The following is a 16,439-nucleotide window of genomic DNA, read 5'->3' as shown; positions in this document are numbered from 1 at the left end:
TAAGAACGGATCCTGTGCTACGTATAGTAAGGGAGCTACGTGGTGAAATGTTCCTATTGCCTTAAAACTTGAATTGCGAGTAAACCAGAAAATTAAAAAAAATATTGAAAAAAAAAGTTGCTGCCACTACAGGTGTTTGTGTTTCTACTGCTAGAAATATTCTAAAATCATCAAAGGCTAAACCGTACCACAAATATAGAACACAAAAAAAATGATGCCCAAAAAGAACAGAGGGTTAAGTTTTTTAAATATTTACTTCAACGTTTTGGTTCTTGTCCCAGAATCGGAGGGAGGCTAGGTGGCACCGCTTAATCAACACAGAATTTTCAGCAAAAATTCGCTGCCACCCTACAAGGAATTCTAAAAAGGATGTCATATGGTCTGAGAGTAGACATGCAGCTGGGGATCTGCTGACCCAGGTAGAAGAAAAGTTTTCACCTGGGGAAATGATCTGGGGAGGCCTAACCGCTAAGGGTCTCATCCCTTCCGACAGCGTAATATTTGTGAGTGATCTTTTCAAGGATTATCAACCTCCATTACCAAAAGCAGTAAAAAAAATACAAATACACTTAAGGATCTACGAAAGGAAATAATTTCCGCCTGGAAAGAAATTATTGCTCACAAAGATTTGTGCAAAAAGCTTATTCATTCTATACCAGCAAGAGCAAAGGCCATAATACAGAAAAATGGAGATCAAATCTTTAAAAATGATTATTAGTTATTCATTACTTCTTTGTATGTTGTTAGGTAGTTTGTTAACTTCTTTGTTTGTTGTTGGTTTGTTAATAAATTAGTTAATTTTATATTTTTTTCTTGAATTTATTGTTTAAAAATAAAAAATAAACTTGTTTTGCAATTTTTTATTCAATCTTTTTATACTTTGATATTTGATAATTTACTCGCAAGATAAGTTTTAAGGCAATAGGAACATTTCACCACGTAGCTCCCTAACTATACGTAGCACAGGATCCGTTCTTATATTTCTAAAAACTAGAGTTCATAACGGTTCTAACGATATGCATAAGAATTTTCTACTATTAACACGCAATTTCAATTTTAAAAATGTCCGCATTTTTTTTGCACACCCTTTATTTATAAAAACCAATGGCTTCTTGAGAGGTTTAAAAGTTTATTAGCATCACTTATAGACAGAGAAACACTTAACTAATGTAGAGATTCAGAGAAGCTTCATTGCCAATAAAAAAAAAACAAATCAATCTGTATTTCAGTGTCATACCATCACTCGATGTTTGCCAACGTGGACAGTTATGCTGAGAGATGTATGGCTTGTGTTTTTAGAAAACTTAAAAATAACCTCAGAGATTTACAAAAATTATCAAGGTACATAATTTTGTAGGAGGGAGGGAGGGGACAATCGACTGATAATTACACAAGTAACCAAAGTTTTATAAACTCATTTTCTCTTTCGTTTATTTAAAACCTTTTGGTACCATTAAATCTTGATTAGTTGGTTCTACGCTTTTCCACCAGTAGTTTAAACCTAAAGAATGTGCAATATTCTTAACCACCTAAATAAGTTTTAATTCTCATTAACAACATAGGCATAGATTTATTAATTTTCTTACTTCACTTGATTACTTCTTTATTGGTAAAATTCAGGGCGGGGGGGGGGGAGGCATTGGTTTTCTTATTCTTTGACTCAACAACTTTGCGGACTTTTATTGATTTTATTGGTTGGTTCATTATGTCCAAACTTTTCAACCACAAATTGTAAACTACAAAATGGGTAATTTTGTGCATCATCATTAGGGATGTACATTAATTTATCGGCTATTGTCTTATCCCTTTATATCCCTAAATAAAATTCCTTTGTGAATTATAAAACTTCTCATAACAAACAAACTCAATAAATCAAAGTTAATTTTATTAAGGGCTGTGTTGAATAAAGATGGATCTCGACCTGGCCTCTGTATTAGTGTTCCTAGATCTAAGGATTGTAGGTAAGACAATTTTCTCCCTATTTGTATCGCAGTTACTCTATATCTAGAGCCGGGTACATCCATTGGTCAGTATGTCACTAAATAAACGCTAGGAATTATAATACAATAAACCTGTCTTTAGTTTTACATTTTTCTATTAAATGTGGTAACAAATCAAAAAGTATCTTATTATATCAAGTAGTAATGTAATCCAAACCGATTGAGCTCTTCATTTAAGGAAATCTACGAAAAATTTCCTGGATGTTTTATTGCTAAATTAAAGTCTTGGGATGGATTTAGACTATTTTTCTATCCTATCCCTTCCACTTCGAATTAGCACCACGCAATACTTGGAACTATGGTCCCATAAGAATTTATATTTTTAGGATAACAGTAACGCGATCTAGTCAAGATGGGACCAAGTCCACGAAGAAAGTTCATCCACATTTAGCTCTAGTTCAAATATTTTCTAATCCACAGGTATAGTAAGAAAATACATTTATAAAAATTAAATATAATATTTATTATTTATGTATATCAAATATTTGTTAGTAGCACAGGTATCCTATTATTCCTATAATTATGGAGGCACGTCCGCCGGCTGTTCAACAAGAATTTAAAATGCATTATAAATCACTTCGTACCCAACCTCAGCTCTCCTTTCCCCCCCTCCCCCCACCCATTTTTTACTTAAACAATTAAAGTGGATTTAATATTAAATAATGTTTTGATACGTTACTACAAACATATTTATTCTTGAATTCTTCCTTTTCTATAATTTTTTTGTGGGTAAAATTCAATATCAAATTACATTTTTGCTTTTTAGGCTCTTAATGTAAATGTAGTAGAACCAATTCAAGAATGCAAATATCCTTTTGTAGCAGGTATGATTTATATCCTGATGGCCGTTACTTATTTTTAATTATAATATTCGGTAGCGAAGTTACTCTATATATGTACATTGTTTTAAATGTTTATTTCATGTCAGTACGTTTCTGTCTGTTCGCCTGTGAAATTATTTTAGTATCAAACTTACATTTGGTACTGTTGACATTTTTTTAGTTTTTTTTTATAACTTTATGAAATAGTTTTTAATTCTTCAACTAATAACAGTTTATCATGCTTCTTTGCATTTTGTTATGGCCCAAGGGACCTCCAATATAGAGTGGTCTTCAAAAAGTGTTATTAATTTGTTAGCGTGTAACACGTTTTATGTTCCGTTTTATATTCTGCTCCTGTGTTAGGTCTAAACTTTTTTTTGAGCTATAACGATTTTTTCTTTGATTTAGGTTCAAGTTTTTCTGAGATGTGCATAAATCCATATCATTATTTTGTAACATCATCTCCCACTAAGCTGGCGGCTAAACGTCCTGGACCAAAGTAAGAAATATTTTTGGAATTATTAGTTTTAATTTTATGGATTATTTATTAACTTAATTCAAGATATTACATTTAAACAATGGATTTATTATTACTTGGATCTTACACCAAATAATCATGAACTTAAATACACCTGACTAAAAAAAAGATTTCGCCCACATTAATCCCCTTTACATCATTCCTTCCCTTCCTGCTAGATTAACGAACTTACCAATAAGTAATATCCATGTTAGCAACCTAAATTGAAGACAATTTTTACCCTATCCACGTATGTTTTATATTCACATTTTACATTTTAAAATTTAACTCTTCCAGTTTTATTTATTTGATCCTTTTTTCCAGGCCAAAGTCAGAAAATAGTTTTGTTACCAAGCTACCTAAGAAATCTTTAGTAAGTATTCTTTTAATATTTAATGTATAATATAATTACATCTGCATTTGTCGCCAAAGGGAGACTGGCCATTGGCGAAGATCCCATTTAGTAAAGTGTTGTAAGACTTTATAAATAGAATTCGACCACAAAAATTGACAGTTGCTTTAATGATAAAAAATATTGAACAACTGTAAAGTAACAAGTCTAAATGTAAGGTAAATCATTTTTAAAGATAAAAAGAAGTTTGCCTCAAATGCTTTAAAATGGAACTATCCACGAACGAAAGCAAGTGATTCTAAGCACCTTCCAGCATTGATCCATAGTAGTTTTTCTGTGAATAAAATAGGTTTTTGTTTAATATTTGGTTTATCGACTAAAAAGTTAGGTTTTACCATGGTTTCATATAAAAAAAAATTTGAAAAGTAAATCATTTTTTGGTGCAATATCATCAAATGTTTTTAATACCTAATTCAAATTGTTTTTTAAAAGCTTTTACACTAAAGTGTAATATTTTGATTAAATATGTATATTTAGAAAAAGGATTGGTAACTTGTAATATAGTAAACAGTTTAATTAAAGTACTTTTGCAATTTACAGCATTTGATGCTTTTTTTGCCGTGTTTGATAAAATTGCATAAAAAAAAAAACATTTCAAATTTTTTTTTCTTCATATAAAACAATGCTAAAACTCAATTTTTTAGTTGATAAACCAAATATTAAACATAAACCTAGTATATTCACTCTAAAGAAATACTTCAATGCTGGAAGTTGCTTAGAATCACTTACTCTCGTTCGTGGACAGTTCCCTTTGGCAAGTAAAAGCTACAACAAAATTCGGCGGGAGATAACGGTTTTTGATGGCAATTGTGATACAACCCCCTTTTTTACAGTTTCACATTGTACCTCATTTCTTTAAATTACAGGACCTGCCAAATGGCAACGACAGTGACTCCGACTGTCTGTCAGATAGCTGTTCTGATTCTGGCACAGACTGGGAGCAGGCCTGGACAGACAGCCTGCAGGCAAGGCTGGAGGACAGTCAGCTCCAGGTAGAACTGGCCAGTAACCAGGAAGGGGAAGGTTGTCAGCCTGATGGTGACAAGATTAGTACTCATCAAAAGGAAAGAATTATTTGTCATTTTAATGATTTACAGAAAAACAAGGGTGACAACGTAGCAAAGTAGCAAAGTGATTGGTAAACGGATAATTAAAAAAAAAATTCGGTTTAATCGTTGATTGATCATAAATCACGAAACCTTAATATTTTTTTCTCTTGACAGTACGATGGACCGAAAGACAAGGAAAGTTACTTAATGCTCTTTAAAAAGGAAATAGTTAATAAGTAAAAGCAATCTATCTACATTTTTCCCATTTCCCGATATTCTACGGACAGATTAAGTGCTTTGTTACTGATACTATATTTTAATTAAGCATCATGGAAAGTTTTTTTTAGTGATTTATACTTATCCTAAGAATATTAAAATGACAGAGATAAATTCTTTACAGATAAATATAAACGAATCTGACCTCACCTCAAGAATAGAGTTTCTCCATTTAAAAAGAAAATCAGATGAAGAAAGTTTGTCACCTCCGAATACTGTACCCACATCCCCAAAGGTAAGGAATTTATAAAAATATTAATTTGAACTTTAAAAAGCTACAGGGGTGTATATTCTACATGGGATCCCCGGCTCAGGGGGGGGGGGGGGGAAATAAGTGGTTGTAGGGAAAAAAATGTAAAAATTAAAAAAACTGAAAACATTTTTTCCATTCCCCCCCCCCCCTTGGTGAAAAAAAAACGAAATTTTTTTTTTTTTAAACTTAAAATTAATATAAGATAAAAACGTATTTTATTACTTTTTAGGCCTGATCCTAAAAAAGCTCACATTGAACTATAGATTTAGCCCAAAAAACATGAAAATTGATTAAAAATTGACCTCAAAAATTTAATTTGAAGCAAAAGTGTCATCTTTGACAAAAATTCACCATTTTCACCCTGCATACATTTTCATTTATGATATTTCTTTCTGTTCATTTTTATCTAGGAATAACATGATATTGTGTCAAAATGTTATTTATAACATCAATAGGGTTAATCTAGGTTGTTAGTAGGTAAGATATTCAGGCTCAAAAAAACCCTAAAACTGAACCTAACCTTAATTAAAATTTCTTATTTAAATTTTGAGCCCCGGAGGGTTAGGGGTTAGCGGCAGTGGGGTGACTTCTAAACTAGAAGTTAGTTTATAGAAAGCTTAAGTATAAGAAATCATCTCTCTTGGTCAAATAGTTCCTAAGAAAATTAAGGTTAGGTTCAATTTTAAATTTTATTTGAGCCCCGGAGGGCTAGGGGTTGGCGGGGGGGGGGGGTGACTTCCAAACTAGAAGGTAGCTTAAAAGCATAAAAGCTTAAGTTTAAGAAATCATATCTATTGGTCAAATGGTCCCTGAGAAAATTAAAGTTAGGTTCATTTTTAGGGTTTTTTTTTAGCCCCGGAGGGCTAGGGGTTGGTGGCAAGGGGGTGACTTCTAATCTAGAAGTTAGTTTATAAGCATAAAAGCTAAAGTTTAAGAAATCATCTCTACTGGTCAAATAGTTTCTGAAAAAATTAAGGTTAGGTTCATTTTAAGGGTTTTTTTGAGCCCCGGGCGGCTAGGGGTTGGCGGCAGGGGGGCAACTTCTAAACTTAAACTTAGTTTATAAGTATAAAAGCTTAAGTTTAAGAAATCATCTCAATTGGTCAAATGGTTCCTGAGAAAATTAAGGTTAGGTTCATTTTTAGGGTTTTTTTTTAGCCCCAGGGGCCAGAGGGCTAGGGGTTGGTGGCAGGGAGGTGATTTCTAAACTAGAAAGTAGTTTATAAGCATAAAAGCTTAAGTTTAAGAAATTTTCTCTATTGGTCAAATGGTTCCTGAGAAAATTAAGGTTAGGTTAATTTTTAGGTTTTTTTGAGCCCCGGAGGGCTAGGGGTTGGCGGCAAGGGGGTGACTTCTAAACTAGAAGGTAGTTTATAAGCATAAAAGCTTAAGTTTAAGAAATCATCTCTATTGGTCAAATGGTTCCTGAGAAAATTAAGGTTAGGTTAGTGAAATACATATAGTAAATTATTTTTGGAAATTACCGATTTTTCCCCCGGCGCCAACTTTGGTCATTTTTGAAAAAAATATTAACCCGATTTTAAAGCTCTCAACGGATTTGGAAAAAGCGGGCAATTCTTAGTTCAAAAAGTTTTTCGGATCAGCTCTAGGTCTTACCAATTTTTGTGTACGTCGATCTTTACACACCTACTAAAAAATTTTTGAAAAAAAAAATTTTTCGTCCGACTTTGAGACCCAATAAGTACCCTTAATATTCATCTTACAAAAAAATTAATAAGGAACAAATTTGCTTATATGTTTTTTTCTGTCATTTGAAAGGAACATGGAGAAAAAGGTCATTTAATGAAGGTAGGTCGAAATTACCGAAAATAGCCCCTTACCGAAACTTCCCGGCCCCCCTTACCCTATAGGGGTTAATTTTTTCCGCGTATTTTCCGTAAAGATGTGTGTTACCGATTATTACCAAATGCGCTTATTAAAACTGTTCTTAATTATGATCAAACGTATATTGTGTATATACATTAAATGGTCACGATAAAGAACAGTTTGACTTAATAAGCGCATTTGACTAAGGTGTAACACATAACTTTACGGAAAATACGCAAAAAAAAATACAATCTTTATGTAAACTTGATTAAGTGGATAATTTGTTGAAGTGTAAATTAGTAGTTTTGGTTCATGGAAAGCAAGCAAAGTAGCGTATTTTCACAGTAGCTTTTCTCCTCTTTCTAGCCCCTGCAGGGGTGTATATTTGCAAATTTGACCTTGCTAAGGGGGGGGGGGGTAAACAAATGAAAAATATGTGGTTGGGGGAAGAAAATGTAAAAATTAAGAGAAATGAAAGCATTTTTTTCCATTCTTCTCCCCTCTTTGGTGAAAAAAAAATAAAAGAATATGTGGGGAGGGGGGATAATATGAATAAAATAAAGTGTTTTGAAAATATTTTTCCATTTTATCCCCTTCCTTGCTGGAAAAAAAACTAGGAGGGAGAAAAATGATAAATTTTGCTGCAGGGAAAAAAATGAATCTTGTGCAGAATATACACCCCTGAGCCCCTGCGGGGGGCTCTTATCCATAGGGCGGCCTTATTTCCTACCTCTATGAGCATTTATTAACATTTACTTAACTTAAATAACCTTTTAAAAGCTACTGTGAAGACGAAACCCGCTACTTCGTTTTCTTTCCATGACCCGAAGCATTTAATATTAAAACATTTATCCTTGTGTCAGGTATTAAAGAAACTGCATGTGTTGGAGGACCTGAAATGTCTGATCCGAAGTAATTTTGATCTCAACTCTGTGGCCACTCGAACCTGTGATAAACCTAAAACTAGGCACAAATACTTATATTTATATTATTTTTATCACATTATGTTATTTCTATTTTTTTCTTGTTTTCTTCTGTAAACTTGTACTCATTTTTACTTCAGATTTTTTTTTGTATGTTGCCTTTTATTATTGGCTTGTTTTAAACAGGAAGTGTCCAAACTTTTCAACCAATAATTTAAATCAACCGAATGGGTATATGTTTGTTTATCATCATAGGGAATGAAAATCAATTTATAATCCAGTGTCTTATCCCTTAAGATTACTGCTCTCTTATTTTTTTTCAGCTAAAGAGATATATATTCAAGTATTTGATCTAGGACAAGAAAATTTATCAACCTCCAGAAGAAATTATCCAACCCTGAACATTCAGATTCACAACTATCTCCCACAAGATTAGTAAATGATTCTCATGAATCCAATGATAGTCTTATTAATAATATTACTACTGCTGTACCTGAAGCATCAAAAATCAATCATGAAACATCTAAAATTAAAGTTGCTGAAATAGCTAAAATTAAGACTAATGTCTATGAGGCATCAAATAATGTTAAAGTTAAAACAGAACTGCCTGACGAGTATACTGCTGAGAAGAAGAAGCAGGATGAGCTTGTTATCAAAGATTTGCTAGATAATATCAAGGAGTCATTTGAGTCCCAGTTTGATATGGATCTGGAACAGTTTTCAGAACCTGAAACACAGTTTTTTGGCCAGGTTAGTTTTGATGTATCAACTTATTCAGAATGCTTTTAGTTGTATGGTATGATCCTCTTTTTGAAGCAAATCTACTTCCATTTTTATTCTACAATGTTGTATATTGATTTGTAATTTTTTTATACCAAGTTTTTGGACGGAAATATGGTATTAACTTGATTTTGAAATGATAATTCCGGGAAGATAAGGCACACTATTATAAAGATTGCATCATCATAATATTGTATCAACATGCAATTAATCTATCATCTTTCTAGGAGTTTCAAGGATTTAGCATTGCCAATACATTCTCTATGTCTGATGATATACCTCAAGAATCATCGCAGGTAATATGTTTATCAGGGATCTAAAGGGATAAGTCAATGGCCGATAAATTGATGTACATCTCCAAATATGATACATAGTATTACCCCTTCTGCAGATTACAATTAGTGGTTGAAACGTTTGGACACTATCAAAATTAAATTAAAGTCTCTAAGGTTGTTACGTAAACGAATAAGAAAACGTTATTATTAGACTTTAAGGCCTAATGTACTAAACCGCCCAATGCTCACTCCATCTCTGGGCAAACAATCATTTATTGAGTTTTCTCATGTTTCACGCCTTTTCTATATCCTTTCTAACATGCTCTAATCTTCAGCATTCGAAATGTTAACACTTAGGTGTTGCACCATATTTTCATGTACTCTAATAAAGTGTTACTCACGGCTGGCTAAAATAACGATTCATCTCATACACCCCTTTTATCCCATCCCCTTTTCTCCTTCTAGATGAATGAACTAACTAATAAATGAGGTCTATGTTAGCACCTGTCAATACAACCACATATATTTTATATCTATTCTTTCAGGACAGCATTGGTCTTGTCATAGACGAAAGTGTTTCACAGGCTGACGAGACATTTGAAGATAATGATTATACTGTTGACAATACTGATCCTAATTCCATTGACATGGTGGATAATGATATTGAAGATGATGGTGGTGGGGGAAATGTTCCTTTGATTGTGGATGCTTGGTCCGATGTTAATAATCAACAACAGGTGAAATTGACGTTTAAAATACTGTGATGAAATAGGTAGATTAATTTAACTTCTAATTATAATAAACAAAATTCCTTATTTAAAAGAAAGCCGCTTCCTCTATAATCTAAAGACACAAACTATTTTACAAAGTTTTGGGGAAGAATCAAATAAATTCCACAGTCCATATTTCATAAATTGTGTGGTTTAGATATAAACAAAGCGTTTGACTGATTACATATCTAGTTAAAATAATGTGCGATGCAACCCATAATCAACATATACTTTTATTTAAGAACAGTGTTTAATTGCCTGTTAAAGTTCATTTTTATGTTCTTGTTTGATTTTAGTTTAAGCGTAATATTTTATTTAAAACAAAGAGTTTTACGAAAGTTCTTCAAAGCTATTTTTTTCAGGGAGAAGACTATGGTTCATATGATATGATGTATGACAGCTAGCACACAATTAAACATTAGAATATTTATTATAAGGGAAGTAAAATTGAAATATTATGCCAAGAGTTTCATTATGTTCGAGAAAATTTTTAATAATAGTCCAGCTTCTCGTTTTTTTTTGATAAATTTTTTTATGTCTGGGCACATTTTTAATTACATTTTTGTATTAAGAAAAAGTTGCTAAAATTGATTGTGATTTATGTATTAATAGGTATAATTGTTAATTCTTTTGTTTTCTCACTCCTCATACATATTTAGCCGGAAAAAATCTACCACAATGAATTGAAAAAATGAACCAAACTAAAACAAAATTGCAGATATATAATGGTGAAGTGTACGCCGGAGCTTATTGAGGGTGCAGGCCAGTACATTAATCCTGTCAGGGACAGGGAGCTGGATCTCAGAGGATACAAGATTCCGGTCATTGAGAACTTAGGATCTACATTAGATCAGGGATGGTTTTTTTCTTTATCCCCTTTGAAAAAAGTAGTACCATAGGTGTTATTTTTTTTATAAAAGTATAAGATATTTGTTTTGCTTTTAATGGCAGCCTCATAAATATCTTTGGTGGAATTAGGCCATTTTCTTTACACGTCTTCCAGCTATCCTTAGAGGCTAGGGGCGAAGCTACTATATAGTCTTATTTTATATTTTTTAGTCTTAACACACTCCGTTAAGCATTTGGCGCTTTAACCTATAAGTGTCTTTCGAACAATCTACCTTTTTGTAGATTAAAATTATTGGTGAAGAAGTTTGAACACAGCTATTTTCAAGCAATCTATAAAAATTCAATAAAAGTTTTAAGCCAACGAATGAAAGATTATGTTTACAAAACTTTGGGTACCCGTGTTATATCCTCTACATCCATGTCTTAAGAAAAAAAAACATCCTTGAACGTTTGCAGTATGACTGTTTGGATCTGAGTGATAATGAAGTCAGAAAACTTGATGGATTCCCACATCTTAGACGACTCAAAACATTGCTTCTCAATAACAACAGGAATTCATCCTTTAATCAGATTTAATAGCGCTTCTACTCTTTAAACTAGGGTCTGTCTGTTAATCTGTCACACTGAAACACTGACTTTTTCAAACTGAAATAATTCAACGTCCGTAAAGAAAATAAATTATATTTGTATTGTAGTTTCCTTTCTAGTTTCCTAAATGAAACTATAATACAGTTTGCTGTCTAAAAGTTTTTCAGGATACAGTCAATTTGCCATTTAAAATACTTTTGTAATCGACTTAGCTTTAGTCGCATAAAGCTACTTTTTTGGAGATACTTCATTCATTCAAATTTATGCCATCTTTTAGATTTCGACTATTTACAGTTTACACCTTTTACAACAAAAAATATTTGATAATGGATTAATATCTAGAATTGTTCGTATCGCCGAGGGTTTAGAATTGAACCTCCCCAACCTCCAAACCCTGATTCTAACAAATAATTCCCTACAAGAGCTAGCAGATCTCGAACCACTGACCACCCTGAAGCGTCTAGAAATGATGTCGCTGCTCCACAACCCCGTGGTCACGAAGCGCAACTACCGCCTCTACGTCATCCACAAGTTGCCCAGCCTACGCGTGCTGGACTTCAAGAAAATCCGCCAAAAGGAGCGCGATGCCGCCAAGTCACTGTTCAAGACCAAAGAGGGCAAGACACAGTTGAAGGATATCAGCGCCAAGGCGAAGACATTTGTACCTGGAGCCCCGCTGCCGGAGGCCACAAATAAACCTGCCAACAATTCTGCGGGTCTCACACCTGAACAGGTAATTCATTGTGTTAGGGATGGATTGGCAAATAAAGGATAAAACAATGTTAATTTATCTTTGAAGATTGGCAAACTAACATTTTAAATATCCAAAACTAAATTTTTGTAAATCTTAATATTATTTATACATGACTTTGAAGATTAAAATGAATTTCGTTTTAAAAGAATATTTACCTGTTGTATATAATGGTTATAAAAGTAAATAAGTGTAAGCATAAGAGAAAATTCGACAAATCATTACAATAATGTATATGATTAATATTCTTTACTTTTTATCAGGTGAAGAACATCAAGCAAATGATTGCAAAGGCCTCGTCTCTGGAGGAAATAGAAAGGTTGAATCACATGCTCAGAACAGGCAAAATGCCAGGTAGGATCTTTATATACAATTGATGCAATATAAATCCCGAATTATAAGAAATAAAGTTGCCCCTTCTGTAGATTAAAATTATTTGTAGAGGATTTCTAAATTGGAGACTTAAGTTGTTTAAGTTAATGTTTTTATGCTGCATGTGGAATTGGATGTTGTCATCCTTGTTTATATATTTTTATATTTCAGGCATGCAACAGAATGGAAACTCCAACGGCAACGCAGACGAAGAAATGGATGAATAATAAAATTATTTTTGTTGTATTATTTTGTTAATATTATTGTACCTTACTTATTGCAGATTTTTTACACCAAGCAATTTTTTATGAGATTTTTTTTCTCACAAAAATCCGCAAATTACCATGATGAAAATAATAGTAGAACATGAATTATTTTGCATTTCTTACAGTTGTACTGTAAATAATAAACTTTTTTCATTACAGAATAAGATGTTTGATGAATAAATAAAGTAAAAGAACCATAAAAATGAATTTACATCGACAGCTGTTCAGAAGCCAAAGATATTTTTCTCCCCTGTTCAGAAATTATGGGACTGATTCACAGGTCTTTTGATTTTAATAATCCTCCTATTATATAAAGTAGTAAGCGTTTTTTGTCTGTCTTGGAGGATCTCGCTAACCGCTGAACCGATATTGTTCTCCTTTACAGTGAATCTTCTTATAGGTCATGGGAAGGTTTTAAACTATTTTTGGGGAGGGTGTCTTCAACCCCCTCCCCCTAAAATATATTTTTTTGCTCTTTTGAACTCAAATTTAGAATGGGATGAGGTCGACTTTTCCCCCTCCTACCTTAAGTTCCCCTAGAGGTTTCTAGGGGCGTAGCCGCTAGTCTATTATACAAAGTAGAACGATGTCTGTCTGTTTGTTAGTACCGAAGGATCTCGCTAACTGCTGAACTGATCGGGTTCTACTTTACAGGGTAGCTTCATATAGGTCCCGGGAAGGTTTATAACTATTTTCTTGGGGGTTGGGACACCCCCCAAGCAATAGAAAAGAAAAAAAAATTTATATTTCTTTTAATCTAAAATACGTTAAATTAGGTTGATCAAACCTCTTAGGGCTTCGCCTCTAGAGGCTAGGACCGATGGTCTATTATTAAAATAGTAAGGTTTGTTTGTCTGTATCATAAGATTTCGGTAACTACTGAACCGAGTAAGTTTTCACGGTAAAAATCATTAAATGCAATAAATTGCTAAAGTATATTAATCCAACTGTTTCCAATATTACAAGTTACCACTCCTTTTATCGAAAAGTATACTTTTGTGTCAAAAAATAGCTTGAACTCAACAAAACATTTGATGATATTTTATTTCATGTAAAACTATGGTGAAATCTTCTTTTTAGTCGACTAATCTATACTAGATTAAACTTACTATGTATATTCACCAAAAAGATACTCAGTCACTGTTATAAAGTGCTTAAAAATACTTGCTCTCGTTCGAGCATAGTCCCCTTTATTTGTGTTAATATTTTTATTAATACCAAAATGAAAAAAATGTACTAGTGAAATCAATGATTTTGTCATTTAAGGTATGGAGTGAGAAAAGAATAGTTGGATATTCTTGTGATCAGCTGTTTAATGTCGTTTCAAAGGTAAACATAGAATTATATGTATAATATCAGAGAATAGTTGGATATTCTTGTGATCAGCTGTTTAATGTCGTTTCTAAGGTAAACATAGAATTATATGTATAATATCAAAGAATAGTTGGATATTCTTGTGATCAGCTGTTTAATGTCGTTTCTAAGGTAAAAATATGTAGAATCCTAAAATATCAGATCTTAATGGATAAGACAAAAGACGAAAAAGGGAGGAGCAGGTTGCGCTAAAAATCCGTAAAGGTTGTGAGTTTTATAAAAACTTTGGGAACCAATGTCTTCTCCCTCCCTATTCTTATTATGGATATACTAAATTATTTTTTTGAAATTTTTTTTTATTTTAGGTTGAAAATTATCAAGAATTTATTCCATACTGCAAGAAATCAGTTGTTACTTTAAGGTAATACTTTCATCAGTGCAGCTACTATTCAATCTTCATTAGATACTTCCTTCCATGCCACTTCCTATTTTGGTGTATCGTTTAATAAAACAAGATATCTTCAGGAGTAGGACAGTGGACACTGGACAAGGGGGGGGGGGGAGTTTTGACACATTTGCGTGAACAGTGAGTATAGGCTTTATCTTTGGACTAAGAGGATAGGTTATTAGGGATAAAATCATTCTTATAGGCCTGCAGCTCCTGAACTTGGAGGCCTATCCAAAAAATCTTAAAACATGGGAAAATTCATCACATAAGAATGATTTTATCTCTAATAACCTAACCTCTAAGTCCAAAGATAAAGCCTATATTCTCTGTTTACGCAAATGTGTCAAAACTTCCCCCCCCCCTTAGTTGGATTTTAACCCCAAATTATGATAAGCAAAATTACCACTTCGGTAGATTGAATTTAATGGTGGAAATGGTTGGACATTAAAGGTTTGTACAAACCAAGAAAGATTTAACAAGACTAAGAGTAACCAAAGTTTAAAGTCATAAAAAGAAAGATCGTGTTAATAAAACCTTGGAATATGTTTAATTTACAGTCTTATGTCCCTTCTTCCATAAGATTAATAATAATACCTATATTATTTTTTCTCAGACGGGATTCAAGTTTATCCGCCAATCTAGTGATAAGATTCCAGCCTTTTTTCAATATTTCCTACACTTCACATGTTACGTGTGTTAAACCCTATCTAGTTACAGCTGTTTGTAAAGGTAAATACAGCCTTTTTTCAATATATCCTACACATCTCATGTTACGTGTGTTAAACCCTATCTAGTTACAGCTGTTTTTAATATCTAGAGGCTTTTCCACAGGGGGGGGGGGGGGGGGGAAATATATAATATTTAATATCAACTATTGTAGGATGATTTATCACAATAAAATACAAGTGAATACCTTCTAATTTATTCTTTTAATTGCGGAAAATTAAGGACAAACTAATGTATATTTTTGGGTGTCACATTGCATTGTTAAAAATATTTTTATATGTCATTTTTTTGTGTCTGAAACGTTGTAAGAATTAATTCTTTTTTTAGATATGAAGTTATTTGAACATTTACACACAGTTTGGAAATTTACACCAGATTTAGACAATCCTAAAAATACTCAAGGAAATTATCATTTTAACTTTTAATGGGGGGCCGGGGGGGGGGGGGGGGAGGGTATTACAATATAAAGTACGGATGCTGGTACCTCAAGTTTTATAATCATAGTATCTTACTCGTTAGCTCGAAAATATTGGGTAGATTTATTGAATTTCGATTGATTGGTTTCATACTAGTTTTCAAATATTTTTACTAAAGATTTTAATCTATAGAAGTTATGGGGTAATTTTGTTTAACATCACTGGGGAATGGGGATGTACATTTTTTATTGTCTATTGTCTTATCGCTTTTCCTATGACAAATGAAAAGTTAGACTATAGTCTTTAAACCTACCTTTTATTTGATAAACAATGATAATAAAATTACAGTTGATTTTGCGGTGTCCTTCAAGTTTCAGAATTCCTACCACTCATACATAGCTGCTCTGTTCATTGATGATATTGTCAAGAAAAATATGAATGCTTTTCTAACCAGGAACCTTTACTTAAATATTTTATTTCACCAACTCCAATTTGGCCCTGATGGATGTGTTTTATAGTTTTAGCGTTTGATAGTTAACTGCTACTCCCCCCCCCCCCCCTTGAAGCCTCTAGAAGCACTTGAGAAGGGGGAAGGGAAGTCGACCCTTACTTTTCCTTTTTGTGTCTGTCCGTTTGTTTTAACTTTCTAAGCAACAGACACACAAAGAGACATCCTGTTACTTCTATATAGAAATTTAAGTATTGGTAAATAGGGCGGAAGTTCTGTATGGACGCGAGAAAAAGGTTAAAATGAAGTCAGAAATTATTAAACAGAATAAACGAAGTAAAACCGGTGCCTAATACTT

General features: G+C 32.8%; 3 protein-coding genes across 4 annotated transcripts in view; all 3 read left to right on the top strand.

Moving 5' to 3' along the window:
• The window catches only part of LOC145305730 (uncharacterized), a 17,022-nt gene extending 6,393 nt beyond the window's left edge, over window positions 1-10,629 (top strand). The window contains exons 7-20 of one of the 2 annotated variants that reach the window (XM_080147601.1): window positions 1,230-1,341; window positions 1,893-1,961; window positions 2,327-2,420; window positions 2,767-2,824; window positions 3,230-3,320; window positions 3,663-3,711; window positions 4,617-4,814; window positions 5,200-5,310; window positions 8,019-8,122; window positions 8,435-8,828; window positions 9,086-9,154; window positions 9,679-9,760; window positions 9,797-9,870; window positions 10,266-10,629. In XM_080147601.1, coding sequence (XP_080003727.1) covers window positions 1,230-1,341; window positions 1,893-1,961; window positions 2,327-2,420; window positions 2,767-2,824; window positions 3,230-3,320; window positions 3,663-3,711; window positions 4,617-4,814; window positions 5,200-5,310; window positions 8,019-8,122; window positions 8,435-8,828; window positions 9,086-9,154; window positions 9,679-9,760; window positions 9,797-9,870; window positions 10,266-10,307 — 1,547 coding nt within the window. In that variant the 3' untranslated portion in view covers window positions 10,308-10,629. Of the gene's footprint in view, window positions 1-1,229; window positions 1,342-1,892; window positions 1,962-2,326; window positions 2,421-2,766; window positions 2,825-3,229; window positions 3,321-3,662; window positions 3,712-4,616; window positions 4,815-5,199; window positions 5,311-8,018; window positions 8,123-8,434; window positions 8,829-9,085; window positions 9,155-9,678; window positions 9,871-10,265 lie in introns of both variants that reach the window. The other variant, XM_080147518.1, reaches the window with a different exon arrangement.
• Window positions 10,616-12,893, top strand: U2A (small nuclear ribonucleoprotein polypeptide A'-like U2A). Its single transcript, XM_080149008.1, has 5 exons — window positions 10,616-10,754; window positions 11,206-11,300; window positions 11,680-12,073; window positions 12,355-12,445; window positions 12,635-12,893. The coding sequence occupies exons 1-5, from the start codon at window positions 10,629-10,631 to the stop codon at window positions 12,688-12,690; spliced, it is 762 nt and encodes a 253-aa protein (XP_080005134.1). The 5' UTR covers window positions 10,616-10,628; the 3' UTR covers window positions 12,691-12,893.
• Window positions 12,887-16,439, top strand: LOC145306436 (coenzyme Q-binding protein COQ10 homolog A, mitochondrial). The gene is made up of 7 exons (XM_080148569.1): window positions 12,887-13,009; window positions 13,996-14,058; window positions 14,409-14,464; window positions 15,105-15,220; window positions 15,545-15,619; window positions 15,982-16,088; window positions 16,348-16,439. Exons 1-7 carry the CDS (start codon window positions 12,932-12,934, stop codon window positions 16,432-16,434), a joined length of 582 nt encoding a protein of 193 aa, XP_080004695.1. The 5' UTR covers window positions 12,887-12,931; the 3' UTR covers window positions 16,435-16,439.

The sequence above is a fragment of the Acartia tonsa genome, chromosome 1 (assembly GCF_053477335.1).
Source record: "Acartia tonsa isolate MP-2025a chromosome 1, ASM5347733v1, whole genome shotgun sequence".
Taxonomy (NCBI): Eukaryota; Metazoa; Arthropoda; class Copepoda; order Calanoida; family Acartiidae; genus Acartia; species Acartia tonsa.
The sequence above is the reverse complement of the archived record's forward strand: the minus strand, read 5'-3'. Positions and strand labels throughout refer to the sequence as shown.